The 21,541-nt window shown below is 46.4% G+C and overlaps 1 protein-coding gene across 1 annotated transcript in view; it reads left to right on the forward strand.

The window, feature by feature from the left end:
- The window catches only part of FER1L6 (fer-1 like family member 6), a 167,448-nt gene that overhangs the window by 113,978 nt on the left and 31,929 nt on the right, over positions 1-21,541 (forward strand). Inside the window, exons 23-32 of the mRNA XM_042972894.1 lie at positions 3,760-3,870; positions 4,133-4,294; positions 5,486-5,666; positions 8,212-8,429; positions 10,094-10,216; positions 11,427-11,466; positions 12,641-12,753; positions 14,135-14,266; positions 15,163-15,288; positions 19,489-19,616. Coding sequence (XP_042828828.1) covers positions 3,760-3,870; positions 4,133-4,294; positions 5,486-5,666; positions 8,212-8,429; positions 10,094-10,216; positions 11,427-11,466; positions 12,641-12,753; positions 14,135-14,266; positions 15,163-15,288; positions 19,489-19,616 — 1,334 coding nt within the window. The remainder of the gene's footprint in view (positions 1-3,759; positions 3,871-4,132; positions 4,295-5,485; positions 5,667-8,211; positions 8,430-10,093; positions 10,217-11,426; positions 11,467-12,640; positions 12,754-14,134; positions 14,267-15,162; positions 15,289-19,488; positions 19,617-21,541) is intronic.

Here is a 21,541-nt window from a genome sequence, read left to right on the forward strand (position 1 = left end):
TGCTTGGGATTCCCTCTCTCCCTCACTCTCTGCCCCTCCCCCACTCATGCTCACGCACGCCCTCTCTCTCTCTCAAAAAATAAATAAACATTAAAAAAAATGCATCAGTGAATAAAACAGAAAACTCCCGCCCTCATGGGACATATATTCTAGTGAGGGGAAGACAATAGAGGATACTATGTAAATTGTAAGGTAACAACAGTGTGATAAATGCTAAGAAGAGAAGGTAACGCACTGTGAGATGTGGAGTGGAATGTGTGTTGGGGGAGAGGGCAGGGTCAACATTTTAGGCATCCAGGGAAGCCTCACTGAGAAAGTGGTATTTAAGTCAAGACCTGGAAGGTCCTGGTGAGTAGGCCATGCAGGTGTATGGGCAAAGAGTGTTAGATGCAGAGGGAACAGCAAATGGCAGCCCCTGAAGCCTGAGTACGCCTGGCATCTTCAAGGCCCAGCAAGGACATCAGTGTGGCTGCAGTGGAGTGTAGACGAAGTCAGAGGAGGAAGATCACATGGAGTGCTATAAGCAGTTTGGCTTTTATTCCATAAAAGACGGGGAGCCAAGAGAGGATTTTGAGCATCTGACTTATGTTGAAAACTATGGATGCTGGATTGAGTATATGTTGAAGGGGCCCAGGGGAAACAAGGAGGGCGACTGGGAGGCTCTTCAGGTAATCCATACTGGAGGACTGAAGAACTTGGATCAAGAGTGTAGCCATGAGGGGCACCTGGGCGGCTCAGTCGGTTAGCGTCCAGCTTCGGCCCAGGTCATGATTTTGTGTTCGTGGGTTCAAGCCCCCTGTCAGGCTCTGTGCTGACAGCTCAGAGCCTGGAGCCTGCTTCAGGTTCTGTGTCTCCCTCTATCTACCTCTCCCCCACTCATGCTCTGTCTCTTTCTCTCGAGAAATGAATAAACATTAAAAAAAATTAAAAATAGTTTTTAAAAAGTGTAGCCATGAAAAAAGAGGATTCTGTGCAGTCCACAGGATTGACTGATGAATTGGCAGTAGAATGGATGAGAGTCCTCTCCACATCACACGTGGAAGCCAACACTAATGTTTCTCTCATAGGAGACCCTCGATACAATATTTTCAAACATGTTTCACTTGCTCACAAAAATATGTAGAGAAAATTGGAGCCTAGGACGATATTGTTTTCCTTGCACAAGGATTGAAATTCGCTTTTGAGGTCATTTGGGGCACTAGGAATCCTAGATCGCCTGAATCCAGCTGAAGAGTAAGATGGTGTGCATTTGAGCTTCCGCCTTTGCCGTTTCCGGTTGACGCTTGCTTCTAGGGAACTTGCACGTGCCTGAGTGTGCTAAGTGCCCTGCATGCTGTCCCCGACGTTCTTCACAGCAACCCACGAGTTAGATATCATGATCTTTGCTTCACAAAGATGACGGAACTCAGAGACCCTGAGCAACTTTGCCAAGTTCACACAGCTAGCAAGCAATGGAGGTCTAGACTGTACTGCCCACGGCACCAAAGGAGAGGGCTAATGCAAGTATAAATGATGGGCTGAGGGACCCGGAGGATGCAGAAGGGCTTCTGAGCAGCAGTGACTTCTCAGTCACTGATGAGCAGGGCTGGGACTAGGGCCCTGAGAGTGGCACCTCCCTAAATTTTGCTACCCTAGGTCTTTGTCCTGGCCCTGCATCTGGACCTCCTTTGAGGTCCTGAGATTTTGTCTCCACTGGGAAATTAGAGCTGGGATATCAGCTTTTGGACCAGCCTATTCAACCCACCTCCAGTGCCTACATCTTGCCTTCGTAAGGGTTCTTTTCCTCTCTTTAAGTTTATTTATTTATTTTGAGAGAGAGAGTGTGTGTGTGAACAGGGGACGAGCAGAGAGAGAATCCCAATCCCAATCCCAGTGCAGGGCTCGAACTCACAAACTGCTAGATCACGACCTCAGCTGAAACCGAGAGTCAGACGCTTGACCTACTGAGCCACCCAAGTGCCCCGTAACGATTCTTTCTCTTCCTCTGGGCCCAATTATAAGCCAGCAGCTGACCCATTTCCCTGTGAAAACGTCTAATCTTGGCTGGGAGCAGAGTCATTCAGTCTACACCGCAGTGTGGAGCCCTTCAAGGTCCGTGTTGAGCTCAAGGGCATCTGTCAGGCACCGTGGGACAGACCTTCTTCAGGACATTTTCCAGGGGCCCCGGATGAGGAAACATGTGGTACTTTTACAAAAGCCCAGCCAGGGGCCCCATCGATGCCACCACCACAGCTGTTTTGGGGCTTTCCCCCCACAGCTAGAGGAGCAGTTAGCTCTCTCGGGGAGGCCAGGTTTTGCAGGCTGAGTCGCTCACGGCCGGGCAGTACTGGGCGCGCGTCCTCGTGGCTTCCAGCACCTGTATGTCATCTGCTTCCGCAGCTTCATTGTCCTCGGCCTGTTTGGCCTCCACGGTGTCTTCTGTCATCTTTGTCAGAGCTTTCTTATAATTACCTCAACCACAACTGCCGTTGCCAACTAGACTGTGTCTGTGAAGAAATGGTGATACGTTGTGCTTTGCAGGTTTTGATGAGCAGTTAAGCTTTTCCAAGCATATGGAGCTAACGTGTCAGTCAGCCAATAAACATTTATCAGGAACCCACTGGATGTGGAGTTCTCCTCCAGGGGCTTAGAGATGAAATGAAGTAAACAGAGGCTTCCTCTTGACCAGGTCAGATAAGCATGCCCCATGCGTCTGACCCGCAGGGGGCTTGAAGGGTCATCTGGCCTGATATCTGAGGCCCAGAGAAGGGAAGGGACTCACACAGGGTCACACAGCAGGGCCCGGTGTCCAGGCTCAGTCCACTGCTTTTGGCACTAAGCTTCCACCGAAGACACGCTGTATTCCAAGGACTGAAGGGTAGGTAGGAGAATGGCCACAGAGACGGGGGTCAAATCAGGGACGGATTTGGGGAAGATGTAGGCGTTAGGCCAGGTCTTAAGGGCAGTGTGGCATGCTCACTGGAGACTTGCCAAGCCCTTTGTGTGAGATTTCAGTGGGACACAGCAGTGATCCTTCCTGTAGTTTCCTTTTTTTAAAGTTTATGTATTTATTTTGAGGGAGACACAGAGTGCGCGTGGGAAGGAGCAGAGAGAGAGAGTCAGAGAATCCCAAGTAGGCTCCACGCTATCGGCGCAGAGCCTGACGCGGGGTTTGAACTCACGAACTGTGAGATCGTGACCTGAGCGGAAACCAAGAGTTGGACACTCAGTCAGCTCAGCCAGTCAGGGGCCCCCCTCCTGTGGTTTCTGTACGGCCAAGTGCATACCACATGGCACCTTTCCCTCCTGGAGGTCTGTCTTCAGAAGACTTCATTTCTGTTTCACTGATGAAGACGTAGTCTCTCCTTGACTAACTGTGAATCTCTTTTGTAGTAGTGCGTTGTGGGGGTGTGCTTAAGTCTCAGAGCTCAGAACCGGATCAGAGCCCTTTTCCGCCCCCAACCCCTGTCATTCGGTGACATGCCATCCTCTTGTGAGGACCTCCTCTATATTGTGGGCTTATCGAACGCTAAGCCTGTTAACTTTGTGGCACATCGTAAGTGCTCACTAAATGTTGGTCACCTGGTGAAGGTATCGATGAATAAACATTGGTTAATGAATAAATAATCAAGTGTGGTAAAATGCCCTGTCTTGTCTCTACTTGACCCTGGAATCACTACTTTTGCCGAGTGAGTGTCGTGTGGGTGAGGCGGTGGCGTAGCGGCTGGTCTTCCTTGCCTCTCCCCGACCTTCTGACCAGCCCTTTGCTCTGTGTGGTAGGTCCCGTCATCCGGGCTGCAAGGACTTCCTCCCGTGGACCCGCCAGATGTCACCCACATCTACCCAGTTCCTGCCAGCATTCGGCCAGTGCTGAGTAAATACCGAGTGGAGGTATGGTGCAGGGGGAGACTGACTCGTTCTTTGGGGCTAAGGAGGGCAGTGGTGCGTTGGTCTACACGCCTGCATTGTCTGAGGGGAGTGCGGGATGGAAATGAGGCGTGGGTGATGGGACACGGCCTTCAGGGAGCTGCCCAGCCCGTCCCAGAACATACCGTAGTTCCCGGGGCAGCGGGTCTGACTTCCCACAGGCCTGTGCCGCGAGCTGGCTCCTCCCTGGGTCCCCGAGTGACAGCTCTGTGGGTCCTCCCGCCAGGTTCTCTTCTGGGGAGTCCGAGAAATGAAGAAGGTACAGCTGCTCTCGGTGGATCGCCCTCAGGTCCTCATCGAATGTGCGGGCCGGGGAGTCAAGTCCTGTGTGATCCAGAGCTACAAGAACAACCCGAACTTCAGCATCCAGGCAGACGCTTTCGAAGTGGTACAGCCTCCCCTTCTCCTGCCCGCTTGTTTCCTTCATTTCCACAGAGGGAACCCCCGCTCCTTCACTTACTTGGCTTGGGGAGATGCTTTGCAGTTTGGGGGTGTCCACTACCTACGAGGCACAATGGTCTAATTTAGTGAAAAGCGGGGCTCTCAGGATGGGATGAGACAGACTTTTATTACTGCTGCTGTGTCGTTTTGTTTTTAAAGGTTCGGTAGATCAAGGCAGGTGACGGTGGTTCCCAGAGTGTGGCCCCCAATTCCTCAGCATCGGCATCCCCTGGGAACTTGTTAGAAATGCAGATTCCCAGGCCCCGCCCCAGTACTGCTGAATCAAAACTGCGGGGGGCTGCGGCCCAGAGCCCCCTGGCTTAACGAGTTCTCCGGGTGATTCTGATGCGTGCTAAAGTTGGCGAACCACTGGCCTAGAAGCTTCCTTAATGAGACTTATTTTAGCAGTTGGATTTTTAAAAAATTATTTGTACGTAGCGTATCAGTGGCTTGCATGCAAACTTCTGTTTCTAAAGTGACGTTTTCTGACCCCTGCGCTTCTGTTTATGTCAATATTTCAACACACATTTTTGGGCTCTGATCTGGAACTAACTGTGAAGGTTTGCTTGGTGCGACCCAGTTAAGCTCCAACGGATGCATCTTCTAAATTAGTGGAGACTGGAATTGTGGAATGTGCACGGTGTTCACAAACCTTTCACTGTCAGGCCTCTGGGACCCCCAGGGGGGACAGAAGAGGGAGGGTGCTGGCCCGTCACCCTCAGCTCCATTTGTCATGCATCCACTTCTGTCTGTTTTCTTGGGCCTGGGTCAGTGTTCACTTGAGTTGAGAGTTCTGCTGGTAAATAATGACCAAACAGGCTTGAAAACTATTGCCATAAAGAGTTTGGCAGCCTGTGAATTTTGTAATTTACTCCTGGAATGACTTGTTAGTGCCACATCCCTCTTATTATGGGTAATGATTCCCTGGCTTGGAAGGCAATGCTCTAGACTTCTGACTAGCTGCAGCGGTGACCTAGGGGGACAGAATGACAAGACAGGGACAGAGGGAAGATGGGTGCCTGGGTTGCTTTGGTTCGGTCCCTAAACCAGGCACAGGTGCCTAAACCAGGTCAGCAGGGTACCAACCGCTGGGCTCAGTGAAGCAGTGTCCCCACTTCACCCTGGCCTCTCCTCCCAGGAGCTGCCTGAGAATGAACTTCTGCACCCGCCCCTCAGCATCTGCGTGGTGGACTGGAGGGCTTTCGGGAGGAGCACCCTGGTGGGCACCTACACCATCAACTGCTTGAAGCAGTTTTTGTGTAAATCCAAGGAGCCCCTGGCCCTCACCTCACAGGTGGACGGAACCCAAGCTGAGCAAGGTAGGAAGTGCCTTCTAGATTTTCTGGAGCTTCAGACTTCAAAGCCGTAGTGCCTGCAGGGTTCTGCTATGGGACCGCACGAAGAGGATGCCCCACGGTCAAGTCAAGCGGAGCTTTCTGAAGACTTTGCTCCCACAGTGCCCTCAGCTCCTTTAGCTGCCAGATTCCAACTCTAAGAATGACACCAGGGTCAGCTCCTCTAAGAAGGCTTCCACGAATATTACTCCAGCTCCCTCCCGCCTCTGCTCCCTGACATTTTTCTTTGCTTGCTGTTACTTTGATTTGTTCCATTTTGGATCTCAGGGGCAGAGTTGAGTTAACTGCACTTCTCTGTTCATGCTGTGCAGTCATCATTGGTCTGGTCCAAGCTTCTGTTTCTCTGTTTCATACCACTGCCCCCCTGTGCCTTATTCCACATCCCTTCTCCCAACCCCCTGCCCACCACAGGCCCCACACTGCCCCTCTTTGTAAAATTCCAGTCCATTTAATCGACGTATATAATATGATGCTATAATCTTCATTTGGTTTCGTACTCTTTTTGCTCAAAGCTATGCTTTAAAACCTATTCATGTTGCTGCGTGTACATTAGCTTGTTACCCCCACCTGCTGATCTACCCCACACTGCTTTTCCTTTCCCCTGAGATTGGACCCCTAGGCTACCTCCACCTCCCAACTTCCACAAATGATGCTGTTGTGAATAGTGAGTGCTGCCCAAGGGAGGATCCTGCGGGGGATTTTCTTTGGAATATACATCCAGGAGTGAGATTACAGACTCACAGGGAATGTGCAGATGTAATTCCACCAAGTACTGCTAGAGGGCGCTCTAGAGAGCTGTGCTGGTCTACACCAGTCTACATTGCTACCATTCTGCACCTGGAGTACCATTTTCTTCTTCCCCAATACCACCTGCCGTTATCCAAATTTCTGAGTTTTTGTTTTGGTTTGGTTTGGTTTTTGCCCCTCTTCTGGGTATAAAGTAGTATCTCATTTTTATTTTAGCCTGATTGTCTCTGATTACTACTGAATTTTACACATCTCTTCACATGCTTTTGCCGTCTTGATCTCCCTCCTGTGACTTGTGTGCTCACATCCCTGGCTCATGTTTTATGTGTTTTAAAAAACATTTGATTTTTTTGTATATTCTAGATGTTAATATCCTGTCGATTATATCTTCTCCTAGTCTGATAACTGCTAACCTGCCTGTGGTCTCCATCTTTGAATAGAAATTCTTAATTTTAGTGTAATCCTATCCGTCTGAATTTTTAACTTTATGTCTTGCTCTTTCAGAATTTTGTTAGAAAATGCTTTCTTAATTCTTGGTCACAAAAATGTTGTTTTGTATTTTCTTCTATTAGTGTTATGTTTTTAACTTTCACATTAGATCTTCAGTTATTTGTGTTTGTATATGGTTTAAGATAGGGATCCTGCTACAGTTCCCTCCATAGGAACATCATCCCCCCACCCCACCCCCAAGAGTATCCTGACTTTCCCCATTGTTTTGTGCTGTCAGCTTTTTCATGAATCAAGTAGCCATACATCCCTAGTCTATTTTTGAGCTTTCTATTCTGTCCCACTGATCTTTCCAACTCTGTGCCCAGCACAGAGTAGATGCCCATTAAGTGTTTGTGGAATTGCATCTGCATTGAAAAGTTAGCAACTGGGGAAGAGAAACTCTGAAGGCCACGCAGCCATGGAGGAGCCCAGCTGGGAAATATTTCTAAGTACTGGATTCTACGGCACAAAATGGAGACAAGAGGACCCTTGGCAAGAAAGGACAGTGTTATGACCTTTGTATTGGATTGACAGTCCAGTTAAAAATCTCACAAAGTCCAGGAACCTACCCCTATGTCTTGACAAGCACATGTTCTCACGTGCCCAGAGTCAAGCTTGCAGTTAGGAGTTCACAGACCTCTGGAGCCTCCAAAGTTTCTTGGAGTTAACTGGCGCTGGGAAAAAACAATCCGTACAGAGGGTCTGTGTCCTAAACCTTGGTATGTATTTTCCTTATGACCACAGTTATTTAAAATTAGTCTGAAGGATCAATAGTGAGTACAGCCATAATCGATTCCTGATGCCTTACATCATGATCTCACTTATCCCCCAGTGAGATGGGTTGGGGTTTTTTTTCATCTTTTCTTTTTCATTTTTATTTATTTTTGAGAGAGAGAGAGAGAGACAGAGTGAGAGTAGGGGAGGGGCAAAGAGAGAGGGAGGCACAGAATCGGAAGCAGGCTCCAGGCTCTGCGTTGTTAGCACAGAGCCTGATGTGGGACTTGAACTCACAAACCCGTGAGATCATGACCTGAGCCGAAGTCAGATGCTTAACTGACTGAGCCCCCTAGGTGCCCCGGGTTGTTTTTTTTGTTTTTTTGTTTTTTGTTTTACTGTCATTTTATAAATAAGGAAAATGAGATTCAGAGATGTTACGAACTTGCCGTATTTGAATCTAGATCTGTTTGATTCCCAGGAATGGGTCTCTGAAATGGCCACCCTGTTTAGCAGCCCAGTTTCCTGACCTGATGTATTTCCATTTCGGCTGCTTCAGATTCGCTGGTAGCCGCTGAGCCCTCTGGATCCCTCAGCTCCTCCCAGGAGCCGCCAACAGATCAGATCTATGTGGATGTTGAGCCTCCTCCCACCGTGGTACCTGACTCTGCCCAGATTCAACCAACCAGCATGGTTGACATCCCTGACTCATCTCCTATGCTTGAGCCTGAACCCAAACCTGCAGACGAGGAAGCACCAAAAGATGGCAAAGCTAAGGTCAGAACATAACCCCTCTTCGTATTTACAAGGCTTTGCACCGGAGACTTGATACGAATCCTCCCACCTGCCAGCTGGGTGACCAGGAGCAAGGAACTTCGTGTTTCTGAGCCTCAGTTTCCTCATCCGCAAAATGAGTATACTGATACCTACTTCACAGCATTGCTGTAGAGTCAGAGAAGTCAGTGTATATGAAATTCAAGTGCTAGTCAACTGTGGCAGTCATATTTAATTGAACAGAAACTGCTCTCAATTCATTAGCATGGAAAGACAATAGTTTCCTTCCTTATCTAGGCCTATTCCGCAAATATTTAGAACCTACTTTGTACAAGGACAAGTAAGACCAGAAAAAAAAAAGCTGAAGTCTCTGGAATCTAAAGAGAAATGAGACTCCTCATCCTCAGCTGAGTTTCTGGAAAGCAAGATTAAGAAATACACAAAGAGCCATAAAACAAGAATGTGATGAATCTTTCTAAGTCCTAAGTTTGAGTGCAAAATCCGGGTGTATCAACCAAATGAAGAAGGCAGTGGGTTTTTTTTTAAGTTTTTAACATTTATTTAATTTTTGAGAGAGAGAGACAGACAGAGTGTGAGTAGGGGAGGGACTCAGAGAGAGAGGGAGACACAGAATCCAAAGCAGGCTCCAGGCTCTGAGCTGTCAGCACAGAGCCTGATGTGGGGCTCAAACCCATGAACCTTGAGATCATGACCTGAGCTAACGTCAGACACTTAACTGACTAAGTCACCCAGGATCCCCAAGAAGGAGGCAGTTTTAAGAAAGCTGAGGGATTGCCTGCCCAGCAAATGGTAAAGGCTGAAATGAAAAGCAGAGTAAGACAGATTCATGGATATTTGCTCAGGCTGTTCCTATCTTACCTATGTTCATTGTGACCCTCCAGGGAACCTCAAGGGGTTCTCTGCACCCCACCAGCATTGCACCTGCCACTTTATGTTGGAATCCCAGTTTAAGTGTGCGTTGCCACCATAAAAGTGTGGGCCCTGCCAGGTCACAGATAATTTTTTAAAAAATCCTTGTGCCTCCTGTACTCGATAAAGTGCCTGGCACATTTAAGGTCCTCAAGAGATGTCTGAGAGCAAACAGATGATGAGCATGTGATGAGTCTGTCGTAGGACCACTGTCTTCTCCCCAAATGCCTCCTTTCTGCTGTTTACGTATCGTTGTCTCTCCTACACTGCCTTACTTATGTTGTTGGTATCACTGATTTGCACCATTCGAATTAGAAATCATGCTAAAGGGAAATTGTCTACATGATGTCACTTAATCCTCACAACAGTGAAGGAAGCAGGTATGAATGCCCCCTAGTTGAGGACACTGAGAATCTGAAAATTCATATTAACTGCTCGGCAGCTAATGCCTTTTCTGCCATAGCACACTATTAAGATCCCCAAATGTGGGGATAGTTTCTCACTCCCCTTGGGTCCCCAGAGCCAAGCACAATATCTCACATTTCTGTGTTTAAATAATAATAAATGTTTGCCGAATAAATGAGTGAATGTATGGGTGGGTGATGAAAGGGTCATTTACTGAAGTGGTACAGAGAGCTTCAGCCACAAAATCCGCCCATGCCTCCATCTGTTCTGTTCTTCAGGAAACCAGCCAGCCACCAGGCCTAACTAATAATCCATCCCTCATTCCTTGCCAGAATGTCAGGAAACCTACCCGAAGGTCAACCAAAAGGAGAAAGAGGACCATAGCGGATGAATCTGCTGAAAACGTCATTGACTGGTGGTCCAAATATTATGCCTCCCTGAAGAAAGCACAGAAGGTAGGGTCTCCCCTGGCTGTGACAGTCAAGGGATTTGATAAGAAAACACAGCACCCTCCACCCCCCTCAATTCCACATTATCCCCTTTTAGATTCCGCTATAGGTAGGGCCTTCTCAGGTGTGATGCTGTTAATTGCGGAAAGCTTCAAAGCCTGGAAGGACCAGGGATCCCGAATTGCAAAGTCTTCACCCTCTGGCCGGGGCTGACCCTCGGATGCAGGCTCTGTTGTCAGTGCTGGAAGGATGTTCAGTCTGGCGTAGCATCTGGAGATCTTCCCCCACGTCAGACTCATAAAGATCCAGCCACAAGCAAGGGGGTCTCTAGATAGATGGGCATAGCAATGGGGGCTTCAGGTGCATCCAGAGATACCCGGATCAGAGGGCCCCCCAGTCTCCAGCAGGATTCTAACGTCATATGGGAAGCTATCAAGAAGAGGCAGAGGACCTGGCCTTAGCGAATGGGAATAATCAGCAGGTTGCCAAAGCAGGGCCTCGTGCACGTGGAACAAGAAAGGGATTGAGTTATAAAGCAGGAGAACCACTGGAAAGTGGGTCAAGAGATTCAAGGGAAAGCCCAGTGGCCGAATTTGGTAAAACTTCTCATCCTCGAGTCAACAAGGAAAGGAAAATTAGTCATATGTATCATCACATTCAATTGAATAGAAACTCTTCTGATTCTTGCATTTGGAAAGCCCGTAGTGCCTTCAACTGGGACCTCCCATGAATACTGATGTGTAGTTAAATAAACAAACCAAATGGTGGTCCCTACCTCCCAACTCCCTCCTGCTGCTGCACGACCACCTCTAGGGAGGGCTCGGCCCTCTCCCCTTGCTCTGCTAACCTCCCCTACCCCTGGGACAACCCCATGGCCTGGCATGACAGCAGGTAAGATCCATGGTGCAGACTGGATGATATTCCAGAGAGGTAGAAAAATAGGGGGAGAGAGGTAGTAGCTGAGAAGGGGCTGGGCACAGAAGACAAGAAAGTGTGCAGCTTGCTGGCTCTTTTCTTGGACACGGGGGCACCTCTTCCATAGGGCCGGCCATCTCGCTGTAGTCAGGTTCCAGGTCTGTCAGCGAGACTTCACTTGGGGACAGTGTGCATAGTCTTTTAGGATGGCATCTCTCAGAATGCAGAGGGGCTGTTTGCAGTCAGGATCCACACATGAGGCATGGCAGTGTCATAATCTTGTCTCCTTCTTCTCTCAAAGGAGAAGGAGAGCAATCCCACGGAGAAAAGAGGCAATGCAGGTAAGGTGCTGTCCTGCAGGTATGTGAGCGTGGAATCTCCCACTGGGGAGAGAAAATTTCTAAAAGGAAGCAGTGAGAAGCATGGTAGTTCTCTGCTCCCTCGTTTCCCAAGTGAGTAACAATCCCTGTATAAAGAACAATACTGTATAAAGGTCACGTAGCTAATTTGAGCTGGACTGGGACCAGGTCCCAGGGCTCCTGAACTCAGTTCAGTGCTGGAACCGCCCCTCTGGCTCCTGTCTTGATGTAGAAACAGCAGGGCAAAAGCAGGAGGAAGCTGGCGTGACAGGCCAGCACCGGTGTGGTGAGCTTTCATAGAGGCGACCTGGATTTTAGGTTCCCAACCCAGTTTACAAGGATCGGGTAGATCTGGCTTGGTAGAAATTCGGATGAAAGAGGCCGGGATTTGAAATGACCTACAAGGGTAGGCCTTGGCCTAAAATCAGTAGTGACAGCAAGTGGCCGGTGCTGTTTCAGGTGAGCTTGAGAGAAATAGGAAAACCAGAACCAGGCTCACTCGGTTCCTTGGGCCACTCCTAATTGGCAGATTTAATCCCAAGACCAGCCTCATGACATTAGCAATAGTATCTTCACTTTGCAGATGATGAACCAGAGGTTCAAAGAGGTTGAGGAGCCCGCTCAAGATTACATGGCTGGAAAATAGCAGAGCCAGGGGTCTGTGTCAGGCGGTCTTTTCCTTAGAGACTGCTCCTGGAAGATTCCTGAGTAATCTCTCTAACTACATTTGTGACTTGCTGCAAGACCCTTAGCATATCGAGCCTCAGGTTGCTGAACTAGTTGAATCTCAAGTCCCTAAGCAGATCTAAGAGGAAATACAACTAAAAGCTTTGGAGGCTGTCCAACTTGGGTCTGTTCTTAGCTAGTTGGATGACTGGGCAGCTTACTTACTTCCCTCTCTGTGCCTAGTTTAATGAATTCCTACATATACCAGGACAGGCCAGCACATTGCCTGGCCCCGGGGGGGATCTGATGTGCATCTGATGCATTGCTATGTGAGTGACATCTCCTCCCAATCCTGCAGCGAAATGTTGCTATTTCTTTTTGGAAACAAAAGTCATGACATACATGCCAGAACAAAGGGAAAGAGGGAGTTTGACTTTGTTCCTTCTCAACAGCCCTGAGAAGCCTAACAATTTCCATTAAATACCCACAGGGGTGAAACCAGACGAGGTGGTGGTGAATATAGAAGATGGGCCAAAGAAGAAGAAAGACAAAATGCTCAAGAAGAAACTCAAAGAAGAAATCCCCAACCTGGCGGTCTTGCAAGTGTGTGGACACAGCCCTCTTGGCCATGGATGGGGTGGGAGGCTCTGGAGGCGGGTTCTGTTATTGCGTCAGTCAATCCTAGTAATGCCTTTGTCTGAACTAACTTCCTTTGTCTTCATTATAATCATGGATGCAGAGAAATGAACCTTAACAAGCATGTAAGCCCAAACAATGGAGCTTGCTAATTTTCTGTTTTCTATGTCCTCATATTAAGAAGGGGCATAACTTATATTGGTTAACTTGGATCCAGCAAGGTAATTTGCAGTGGATGAGTTCCCCTTGGCTCAGCTCTCAGAGATGGACATTTTCATGCTCAAAATATGATCAAAATAGCAGGACTTTTAACTCTCCTTACAGTCAGCTCTGTCAGACCAATCTTAACATTAGTCAGAGGCTATTAGCTAGAGGCATATTTATGAATATGAAAATTGGGAGCATTGAGGCTCCTGGTTGGCTCAGTCAGTTAAGCATCCAACTCTTGATTTTGGCTCAGGTCATGATCTCATGGTTCTTGGGGTCGAGCCCTGAATTGGACTCTTCACTGACAGCATGGAGCCTGCTTGGGATTCTCTCTCTCTCCCTCTTTCTCTGCTTTCCCCCTGCTCATGTGCATGTACACTCTCTCCCTCTTTATCTCAAAATACATAAGTAAACTTTAAAAAAAAAGAAAAAAAATTGGGAGTATGAAAATTACATATAACAAATTTGGATAAGTAATTTTGATAGGAAATTTGACTATGTGATTCAATTATATTACCAAACCTAAAACTCAACTTGATTTTGCATTTCTAAAGTGTATATACATAACTTCACACTTGAAAAATCCATGACTGTATGTATGGTAACAAAAACAAATATTCTGTCACCTTATGTGTAAAGAATTAGGTGCTTAATGAACATTTACTGATTTGAATGTCTTCAGAATATTAGTCTATGTCCAACAACCAAATGACATCAATTCACTATAAAAAAGTTTCTCATATTTATAGCCATATAAATTTTTTTTTAATTTTGGTGTAGCCACATTTGTTACAACTTCAAAGTTTATCCAAAAGGTTTTATAAATTTGCAAATATAAATTATAAAATTTATAATTTATAACATTAAAAATTTTTAATTTTTTTTTTAATTTTGGTGTAGCCACACTGTTGGAACTTCAAAGTTTATCCAAAAGGTTTTATAAATTTCAGAGTGGTAGCTAGTTCTAGGAGTGCTGACTCAATCATATTCCTTATCTTGCTAACAATAAATTAACAGTGGCTTGTTAGATTTTTCCAGTGGGTGTATATCAAGGCTGGTTTTGGAGAATCTTGGCATTTCTCATTTAATCAGTCCTGGGCCTTCCTTCCTCTGATCTCACTCTTCTCCCTTCTCCCTAAAGATATATGATGGTGACCTTGAGAGTGAATTCAACCATTTTGAAGACTGGGTGAAAACCTTTGAACTCTTCAGAGGCAAATCTACAGAGGATGACCATGGCCTCGATGGGGACCGGGTCATAGGGAAGTTTAAGGCAAGTTCTAAGTTAACTCTTTTATTTGGGTCTCCTGTCTGTAAAATGTCAGATACGACTCAGTTCTGTTAATGAAACTGCGGTGTGGGAAGTGTGTAAGAAAATCCCTTAGTCTTTTACACAAGACCCTTTCTAGAACTCAATAAGGCTTAGCCCTGTCTTTTGAGATATTTGGTTTGTGGCCAGGGAGATGAGTTGGAACTCAGTCTGATGGGATATAAGGAGATAGAGTTGTTACCTAAAAGGATCACTGAATTTTATTTTGCTTCTTCCACCCCTGACCTGCCTAATATATGATCTATACAGATCTACCAATTGGATAATTAAACCATCAAACAACACTAGCCCTTCATTCTGGCAGACTCCTGGTGGCAGTACCACAAAGCAGGGGTCGGCACTTACTCTGAACTGCGGTGTGCTGGGCCATGTGATGCAGGGCAGCACGTTGGAAATAGTGTAGGTACCACAGTTCACCACTCTTCATAATCCTAGCTAGCTTCATGATCTTATACTTGACCTCCCTGAGCCTCAGTGGTGGCATCTGAAAATAGGAAATACTGCAGTCAGGCTTGAAGGAGGTGGTGGGAGAAAGTACGAGCTCAGTGCCCCTTTGTATAAGGTACTCAGCATCCTATCTGATGCTCCTGTTTATGTTCCTCACCTGACAATGTGAGGGGGGTGTCACTGCACCAATACCGATTCCCTGATGTCCCGTGAAGAAGCTCAGATACAAGCAGGTTACATGAGTTGCCTGAGGACACCCAGAGGCAAGGGTAATGCCAGCCCAGGTCATGCTGGGTCCCAGGCGATGCTCATTTTCCCAGCACTATGCCCTCGATGGCTTTTGATGGCCACATGACCGTCTTGTTTCACTGAGTCATGCTTTGCGGTTCCAGGGCTCCTTCTGCATCTACAAGAGCCCCACGGATTCCAGCATTGAGGACTGTGGGCAGCTGAGAATCCAGCAAGGGGTTCCTCCCAACCACCCGGTCAAAGTCCTGATCAGGGTGTACATTGTCGCGGTAAGCCACCCTTGTTTACTCTGAGGGACTGTCTTAATCTGCTCCAGCTGCCGTAACAAAATAGCACAGACTGGGTAACTTAAACAACAGACATTTATTTCCTCATGGATCTGGAGGCTGGAAGTCCATGATCAAGGTTGTCCATGATCAAGCCATAAGAGTTGGTTTCTGGTAAGGTGTCCCTTCCTGGCTCGTAAATGGCCACCTCCTTACTGTGTCCTCACATGGGTTTTCTTCTGTGCGCATGTATGCGCACACACACACACACACACACATGCACACCCAGCAAGGGTGAGTGAGTGAGCAAGAGAGTGTGAGAGAGAGAGAGACAGACAGACAGACAGACAGACAGGGAAGGGGAGACCTGGTATCTCTTCCTCTTCTTATAAGGGCACTAGTCCTGTTGGATTTGGGCACCACCCTTATGACCTCATAGATCCTTAATTAGCTCCCTAAAGGCCCTATCTCCAAATATAGTCACATTAAGGGTTAGGGCTTCAACACAGCATTTTGAGAACACACACTGCAAACCATAACAGGGGTATGAAGTTTGGTTGGTAACATGCACATTTGCTGGCTTTTCACTTACGGAAGATACTTCCCGGGCAGGTAAGACAGCTCTGGGTGGCTTCATTTGCTCTCTGTGGTTGCCTGATAGCTGGAGAGAAAACCAAATTAAGGCTGGAACAGGAAGCTCACAGGCAAGAGAGCAGAACCAGGGCCGACCAGGGCAGCTGTCCCTGTGAAGTCCTCCCCCGTGGCGATGCCTCTCCACTGTTGCAGTGAGAAATTTCATTTCAAGTGTATTTGCAAGAAAAATATTGCTTCTGCTCTAGGCTTCTTGCTTTCTGATAACGAGAGCACTACACTTTTTTTTCTTTTTGTAAGTTTTTGTTTAAAGTCCAGTTAGTTAACATACAGTGTAATATTGTTTCAGGTGTACAATTTGGTGATTCAACACTTCCATACATCACGCGGTGCTCATCAGGACAAGTGCCCTCCTTAATCCCCATCCCCTCTTCCCCCCGTCCCCCCACCCGCCTCCCCTCTGGCAACCAGCAGTTTCGTCTCTACAGTTAAGAGTCTGTTTCTTGGTTGAGAGCACTACACTTTGATTATGAAACTTTTTGACCTGATTGCCTGGAAGCTTGGGGCCAGATCTAATGTTCAATCAAAGCAAATCTCTGCTGAGCCTTTGTGGCTCATGTATTTGTTTTCATCTCCTGCCCTTGGAGTTGATTTTCATAATCTTATTTGATTGCAGTAGTCTTATTTTATACCAAGTCCTTGCTTAAATTGCCTACACCCTTTTTTAGAAACACAAATGAAGCATAAAACAAAGATAAATCATTTGCTAATACTCAGGGAAAATGAAAATGTTGCCTTTCTGTGATGCGGTCTCCATGTGTCCTCTGCAGCACCATGTGTCTGGCATGTTCTAATCATCAAGGATGTGGTGATCAAAACAAAACAAAACAAAACAAAACAAAACAAAACAAAACAAGGTCTCTGCCCTCAAGGAAGTGACAATCTAGTTGGAAAGATTAGAAGTACTTATAAAGAATCATTGGCAGTTCTGGGTCATCTATATTAAACACCCACCCATAGGATAGTTTAGACTACCTTTTCAACATTTTGTTCAGGAGGTCACTTATGGCATGGGAGAGATCATTAATATGCATTCCTCAGGAAACAGACCCTGTGTTCAAATAACTTTGAGAAATAGTGCACATAATAATTTTTCCCTTTCCCAACCCCTGAGATTTCCCATAATAATTTTTCCCTTTCCCAACAAAGCCCATTAGCACATTCAAGGTATGAGAGAATTCCAGAAGGAAAGAAGCCTATTTATTGAATATTTAGCAGCATTTCCTAAACTTCTTACCCCACACCTTTATTCCCCCCTCTGCAGAAGATCCCACAGAACTATGGTTCTCTGGAACGTATTTTGGGGAATCCAGAAATAGAGGGTAGGAACAGTAGGAAGGAGAGGGAGAAATATCTTGGACCACAGAGATTGGAGAGGATTATTATTTATTTGCTCATTCGGCAAATATCCACAGCACGCATTTCATGTGTCTGGTATCCTATAGACAAAGGCCAGGAGTACGGATGAGGCTCCTGCTCAGGAGGCAGCATGGGGGTGGGAGGGTGTGGGCTGGAACTGGAGGACGGGCGGGGCTTGGACAAATGGAGAGTAAGTTGGTGGTGGCCCTGGTTGCAGAGAAGATAGATTCCCTGCAATTAGGGACAGTCAGTGAGTTTCACTGGCAGTGCTAGTAACAGTGATTGTGTGATTTGCTCTCTCACGCTAAGATTTAATCAACGAACTAAATAATAAGTTAATTTCGTTTAATAAAACATCCAAAAATGTAAAAAATAATACGACTTAAAAGTTACATCGAAAAAGAAATCAAATCTCCTCACCTCTGCAATTCTATGCCCAGAAATAACTTACTTTTCTTATGAATATGTAAACACATCCAGATCTATAGTTGACCCTTGAACAACATAGTGGTGAGGGGTGTCAACCCCTCTTAGTGGAAAATCCATGTATAACTTTTGACCCCCCCAAATTTACCTCCTAATAGCCCACTGTTGACCGGAAGCCTTCCTGATTACATAGACAGTCAATTAACATGTATTGTGTATATCATTTGTATTATATACTGTATTCTTACAGTAAAGTAGGTGAAGTGTCTCACTCTTGGTTTCAGCTCAGGTCATGGTCTCACGGTTCGTGAGTTCGAGCCCCGCGTTGGGCTCTGTGCTGACAGTGTGGAGCCTGCTTGGGATTCTCTCACTCCCTCTCTCTCTGCCCTCCCCCACTCGTGCTGTCTCTCTCTCTCTCTCTCAAAATAAATAAATAAACATTTAAAAAAATCATAAGGAATAGAAAATACATTTACAGTATTATGCTGTATTTATTGAAAAAAAAACCTATGTGTAAGTGGACCTGCACAGTTTAAACCCATGTTTTTAAGAATCAACTGTATTTATACTAGTCTATAGCTACATCCAAGTATTTACTTAACAGAGTCTTGCTTCGTGCATTACATACTAATCTCTCTCTTTTTTTTTTAAGTATCACCTGGATATTTTCCAGATCAGTACATACAGGTGTTCCTCTTTTTTGTAGTAACCACCTAGTGTTTTCTTGAATTAATGTAGTATCCGTTTATTCATCCTTTCAACAAATCCTAAGACCCTGTTCTAGGTCCTGGAGATAATATAATGAATGCGATAGACCGTGCTCTTGCCCTGATGGAGATTACATACCAGCCAGGGGTGGTGTGGGGATGAAGACAGCATAAAAAATCAACAGAGGAACGGATAAATGAGATGAATGTCGGAGATAACTGCTACGTAAAGAATTAAAATTCGGTGATGTGACGAGAGCAAGTGAGGAAAGGGGTGTTTTGGATTGAGTTTCTCCCTAAGTAATTGACACACGGGTTGTTTACAAATGTGGCTCTTAAACAGTGCCCAAATGAACATCCTGGAAAATAGAGCTTTGTGTGCTTATACATTCCATCTGTAGGCCAGAGTCCTAAAAATAGGATCGTTTCTCACTCAGCTCTCATCTCTGCAGAATTTCTCCATTTTATCACTCCTCTCCAGCCCCCTCGCCGGGTCTTCCCTTACAAAGCATTTCCCTGTGGTGAGTTAAGGCCCAGCTTGTCTGGAAGCAGACCTCACTCTGAGAAACAGACCATTACTCACCTGGCCAGTGCTAAATGCAGGCCTGATGGAGTCATGGATTCAGAGCCCATCAGTTGTGGGGTGAGCCTTTAGGTGCCCCCTTCCCCATGATTTTACGGATAGATGCCCAAGATCACATAAGACATGGGATCAGAACTCAAAGTCATGCCTTCTGGCTCCTGTCCAGCTTGGTGCTCGTTACTCTGTCAAGTGCTACTTTCCACTGGGCAGATGACTCTAGGGAAAGTTCGACTTGAGAAAAGCTGATAAGTTTTCTTTCAGCGGCAGAATGGAGAGGCTAAAGCGGTGGCTCTTAACCTTGGCTGCACACTAGAATCATCTAGAGAGCTTCTAAAAGTCCCAAAGCTCAAGGCCGATTAAATTAGAATCTGCGGATGGAACGCGGGCATCCATATTTTTTAAAACTCCCAGGTGATCTGAGTGTGCAGGCAATGTTGAGAACCACTGGGCCACAAGGGTTCTCTTTCTCCTCTCCAGGCATTTAATCTCAGCCCAGCTGATCCGGACGGCAAAGCAGATCCCTATATTGTGATCAAGCTTGGCCAAACAGAAATCAAAGACCGGGACAAATACATCCCCAAACAACTGAACCCAGTATTTGGAAGGTCAGTGGCTATCTGGGTCGTGATGTGCCGTCCTGTGTGCATTTGCTCCTGCTGTGTTTCTGTGGGGGGACTGCTGTGTATGTTGTGTGTCTGAGTGAATGTGGCAAGAGGTTAAGAGCTGACCTCTGCCTTTGGTAACAGCCAATCAAACCTAACCTTAGTGGAGAAGGGCCAGATTCTTTCCTTGGTCCCTTTAGGAATTTGGTTATGCCCATAGTTTTCCAAGAATGGTTTTCCTAGATCTCAAATTTAAGAGGCACCTTGAATGGTCATCAGATTCAGCCTCCTTCCTTTGGACAGAGAGATTTCCTTTTTACAAAAGGCAAGTGCAGCCCAGAAAGGTTTAGAAACTTATTCAAGTTCACACAGCTCATGAGTAGGGGAGAAGGGGCCACACCTTTGGTCTTTTGTCTCCTATCAAAGGGATTTTCCATCCTATAATTTTGCAGCTCGTTTGAGGTGACCCCTGAAGTAAACCAATTGAACTGTGTCCTCTGCTTGTGTTTTGCTTTCCTGCGAAGTGTTACAACAGGCGTTGCATTTGTGCACGTTCAGGTGGATGAGGTGTTCTCCGGTTCACAGCAACCCTACTGCCCCTGTTTGTCTTCTAACAGGAGGCGGCACATGTTTGTGTTCCCTCCTTGGGTTTGTGGACCTGCTACCTATGGAGTCAGGTAGATGTGGGTTACGTTCTGCCACGTATAGGCTGTGTAACTTTATGCAGGAGACTTAACCTCTCTGATTCCAGATTTTCGATCAAACACTAATAATGACACTTGACTCCCAGTGACCTTTAAATGATTAAGCATACAGCACGTTGTCCCCACTAGCACATAGTTGATACTCAGAACACATTTGCTTCCTTCCTCTCCCCCGTGATAATCATTTTAGCAATGGATTCGTCCTAACTTTATTCAATTTCTCTTTTTCTTGCATAACAAGGAGCGTGAGATGAACTCTCCATCAGCCTCATTTAGGTTCATTTACACTTTGGTGATCACAGTGGGCGCTCTGACATTTGATCAGAACCAACCTTTTAACACTTTATTGCTCTGGAGGAAATGAAGCAATAAATGATCTTGCCTGTTCCCATTAATGAGAATGAGTAAAACAGTGGTGCCAGGGAAACTTGCCCTCGCTTCCCTGATGCAGAGATGACCTTTATTATTGCCTTCCTTTTCTGTAACTAGCACTTCATTTCCCAGGTCCTTTGTAGTCACTTTTTATTAGCTGCTTCAGTGCCATGAATTAGACTGGTTTCATGACCCCCGTTTATGGCTGTGGTAAACAAAAGAAGAGGATGATGGAATATTCCCTCCAGCCTCTGGCACGGTGGTACCTCTTCTGGAAGCCCTCCATGCATAGATGTTTTGTTGGATGCGTTTCTCATTGTTACTCAGGGACAGAATTTGCTGGCTCAGTCCTGCGTGTTCCAGCAGGCAAAGTAGAGGGCCCCTGTGCCTGACCTGGGGTCTGGGGAATCCCTCTTTGCGACCTCACTGAATGAGGATGTCACAGGCTCCACCCCGTGATGCCCCCGGCACCTTGCCTGCTTTCCTTTCCTTCATAGTCTCTGACATACCTTGATATGCTTCTGTGTTTTTTGGCTGTCGCTCATTTCCCCACAAGAGGGTAAGCTCCATGTGAGCAGGGACTTGGTCTAGTCTTTTCAATGCTGCATCCCTAGGACCTACAACAGAGCAGATAAATGCTCAGCAAGTATTTGTAGAAAGAATGCATGAATGAATGAACAGATGGATGGATGAACCTTCAGTTTCCAGTCAGATTTAATGGGCCCTGCCACTCTGCATCATCCCGAGGTGGTGCATGTCCACAGACTTTGGCATTTCCTCATTTTCTTAACTCACAGTGCCTGGCACACAGTGAGTGCATAATAAACGTCAAATGAACAAATGAATACATAA

The sequence above is a fragment of the Panthera tigris genome, chromosome F2 (genome assembly GCF_018350195.1).
Source record: "Panthera tigris isolate Pti1 chromosome F2, P.tigris_Pti1_mat1.1, whole genome shotgun sequence".
Taxonomy (NCBI): domain Eukaryota; kingdom Metazoa; phylum Chordata; class Mammalia; order Carnivora; family Felidae; genus Panthera; species Panthera tigris.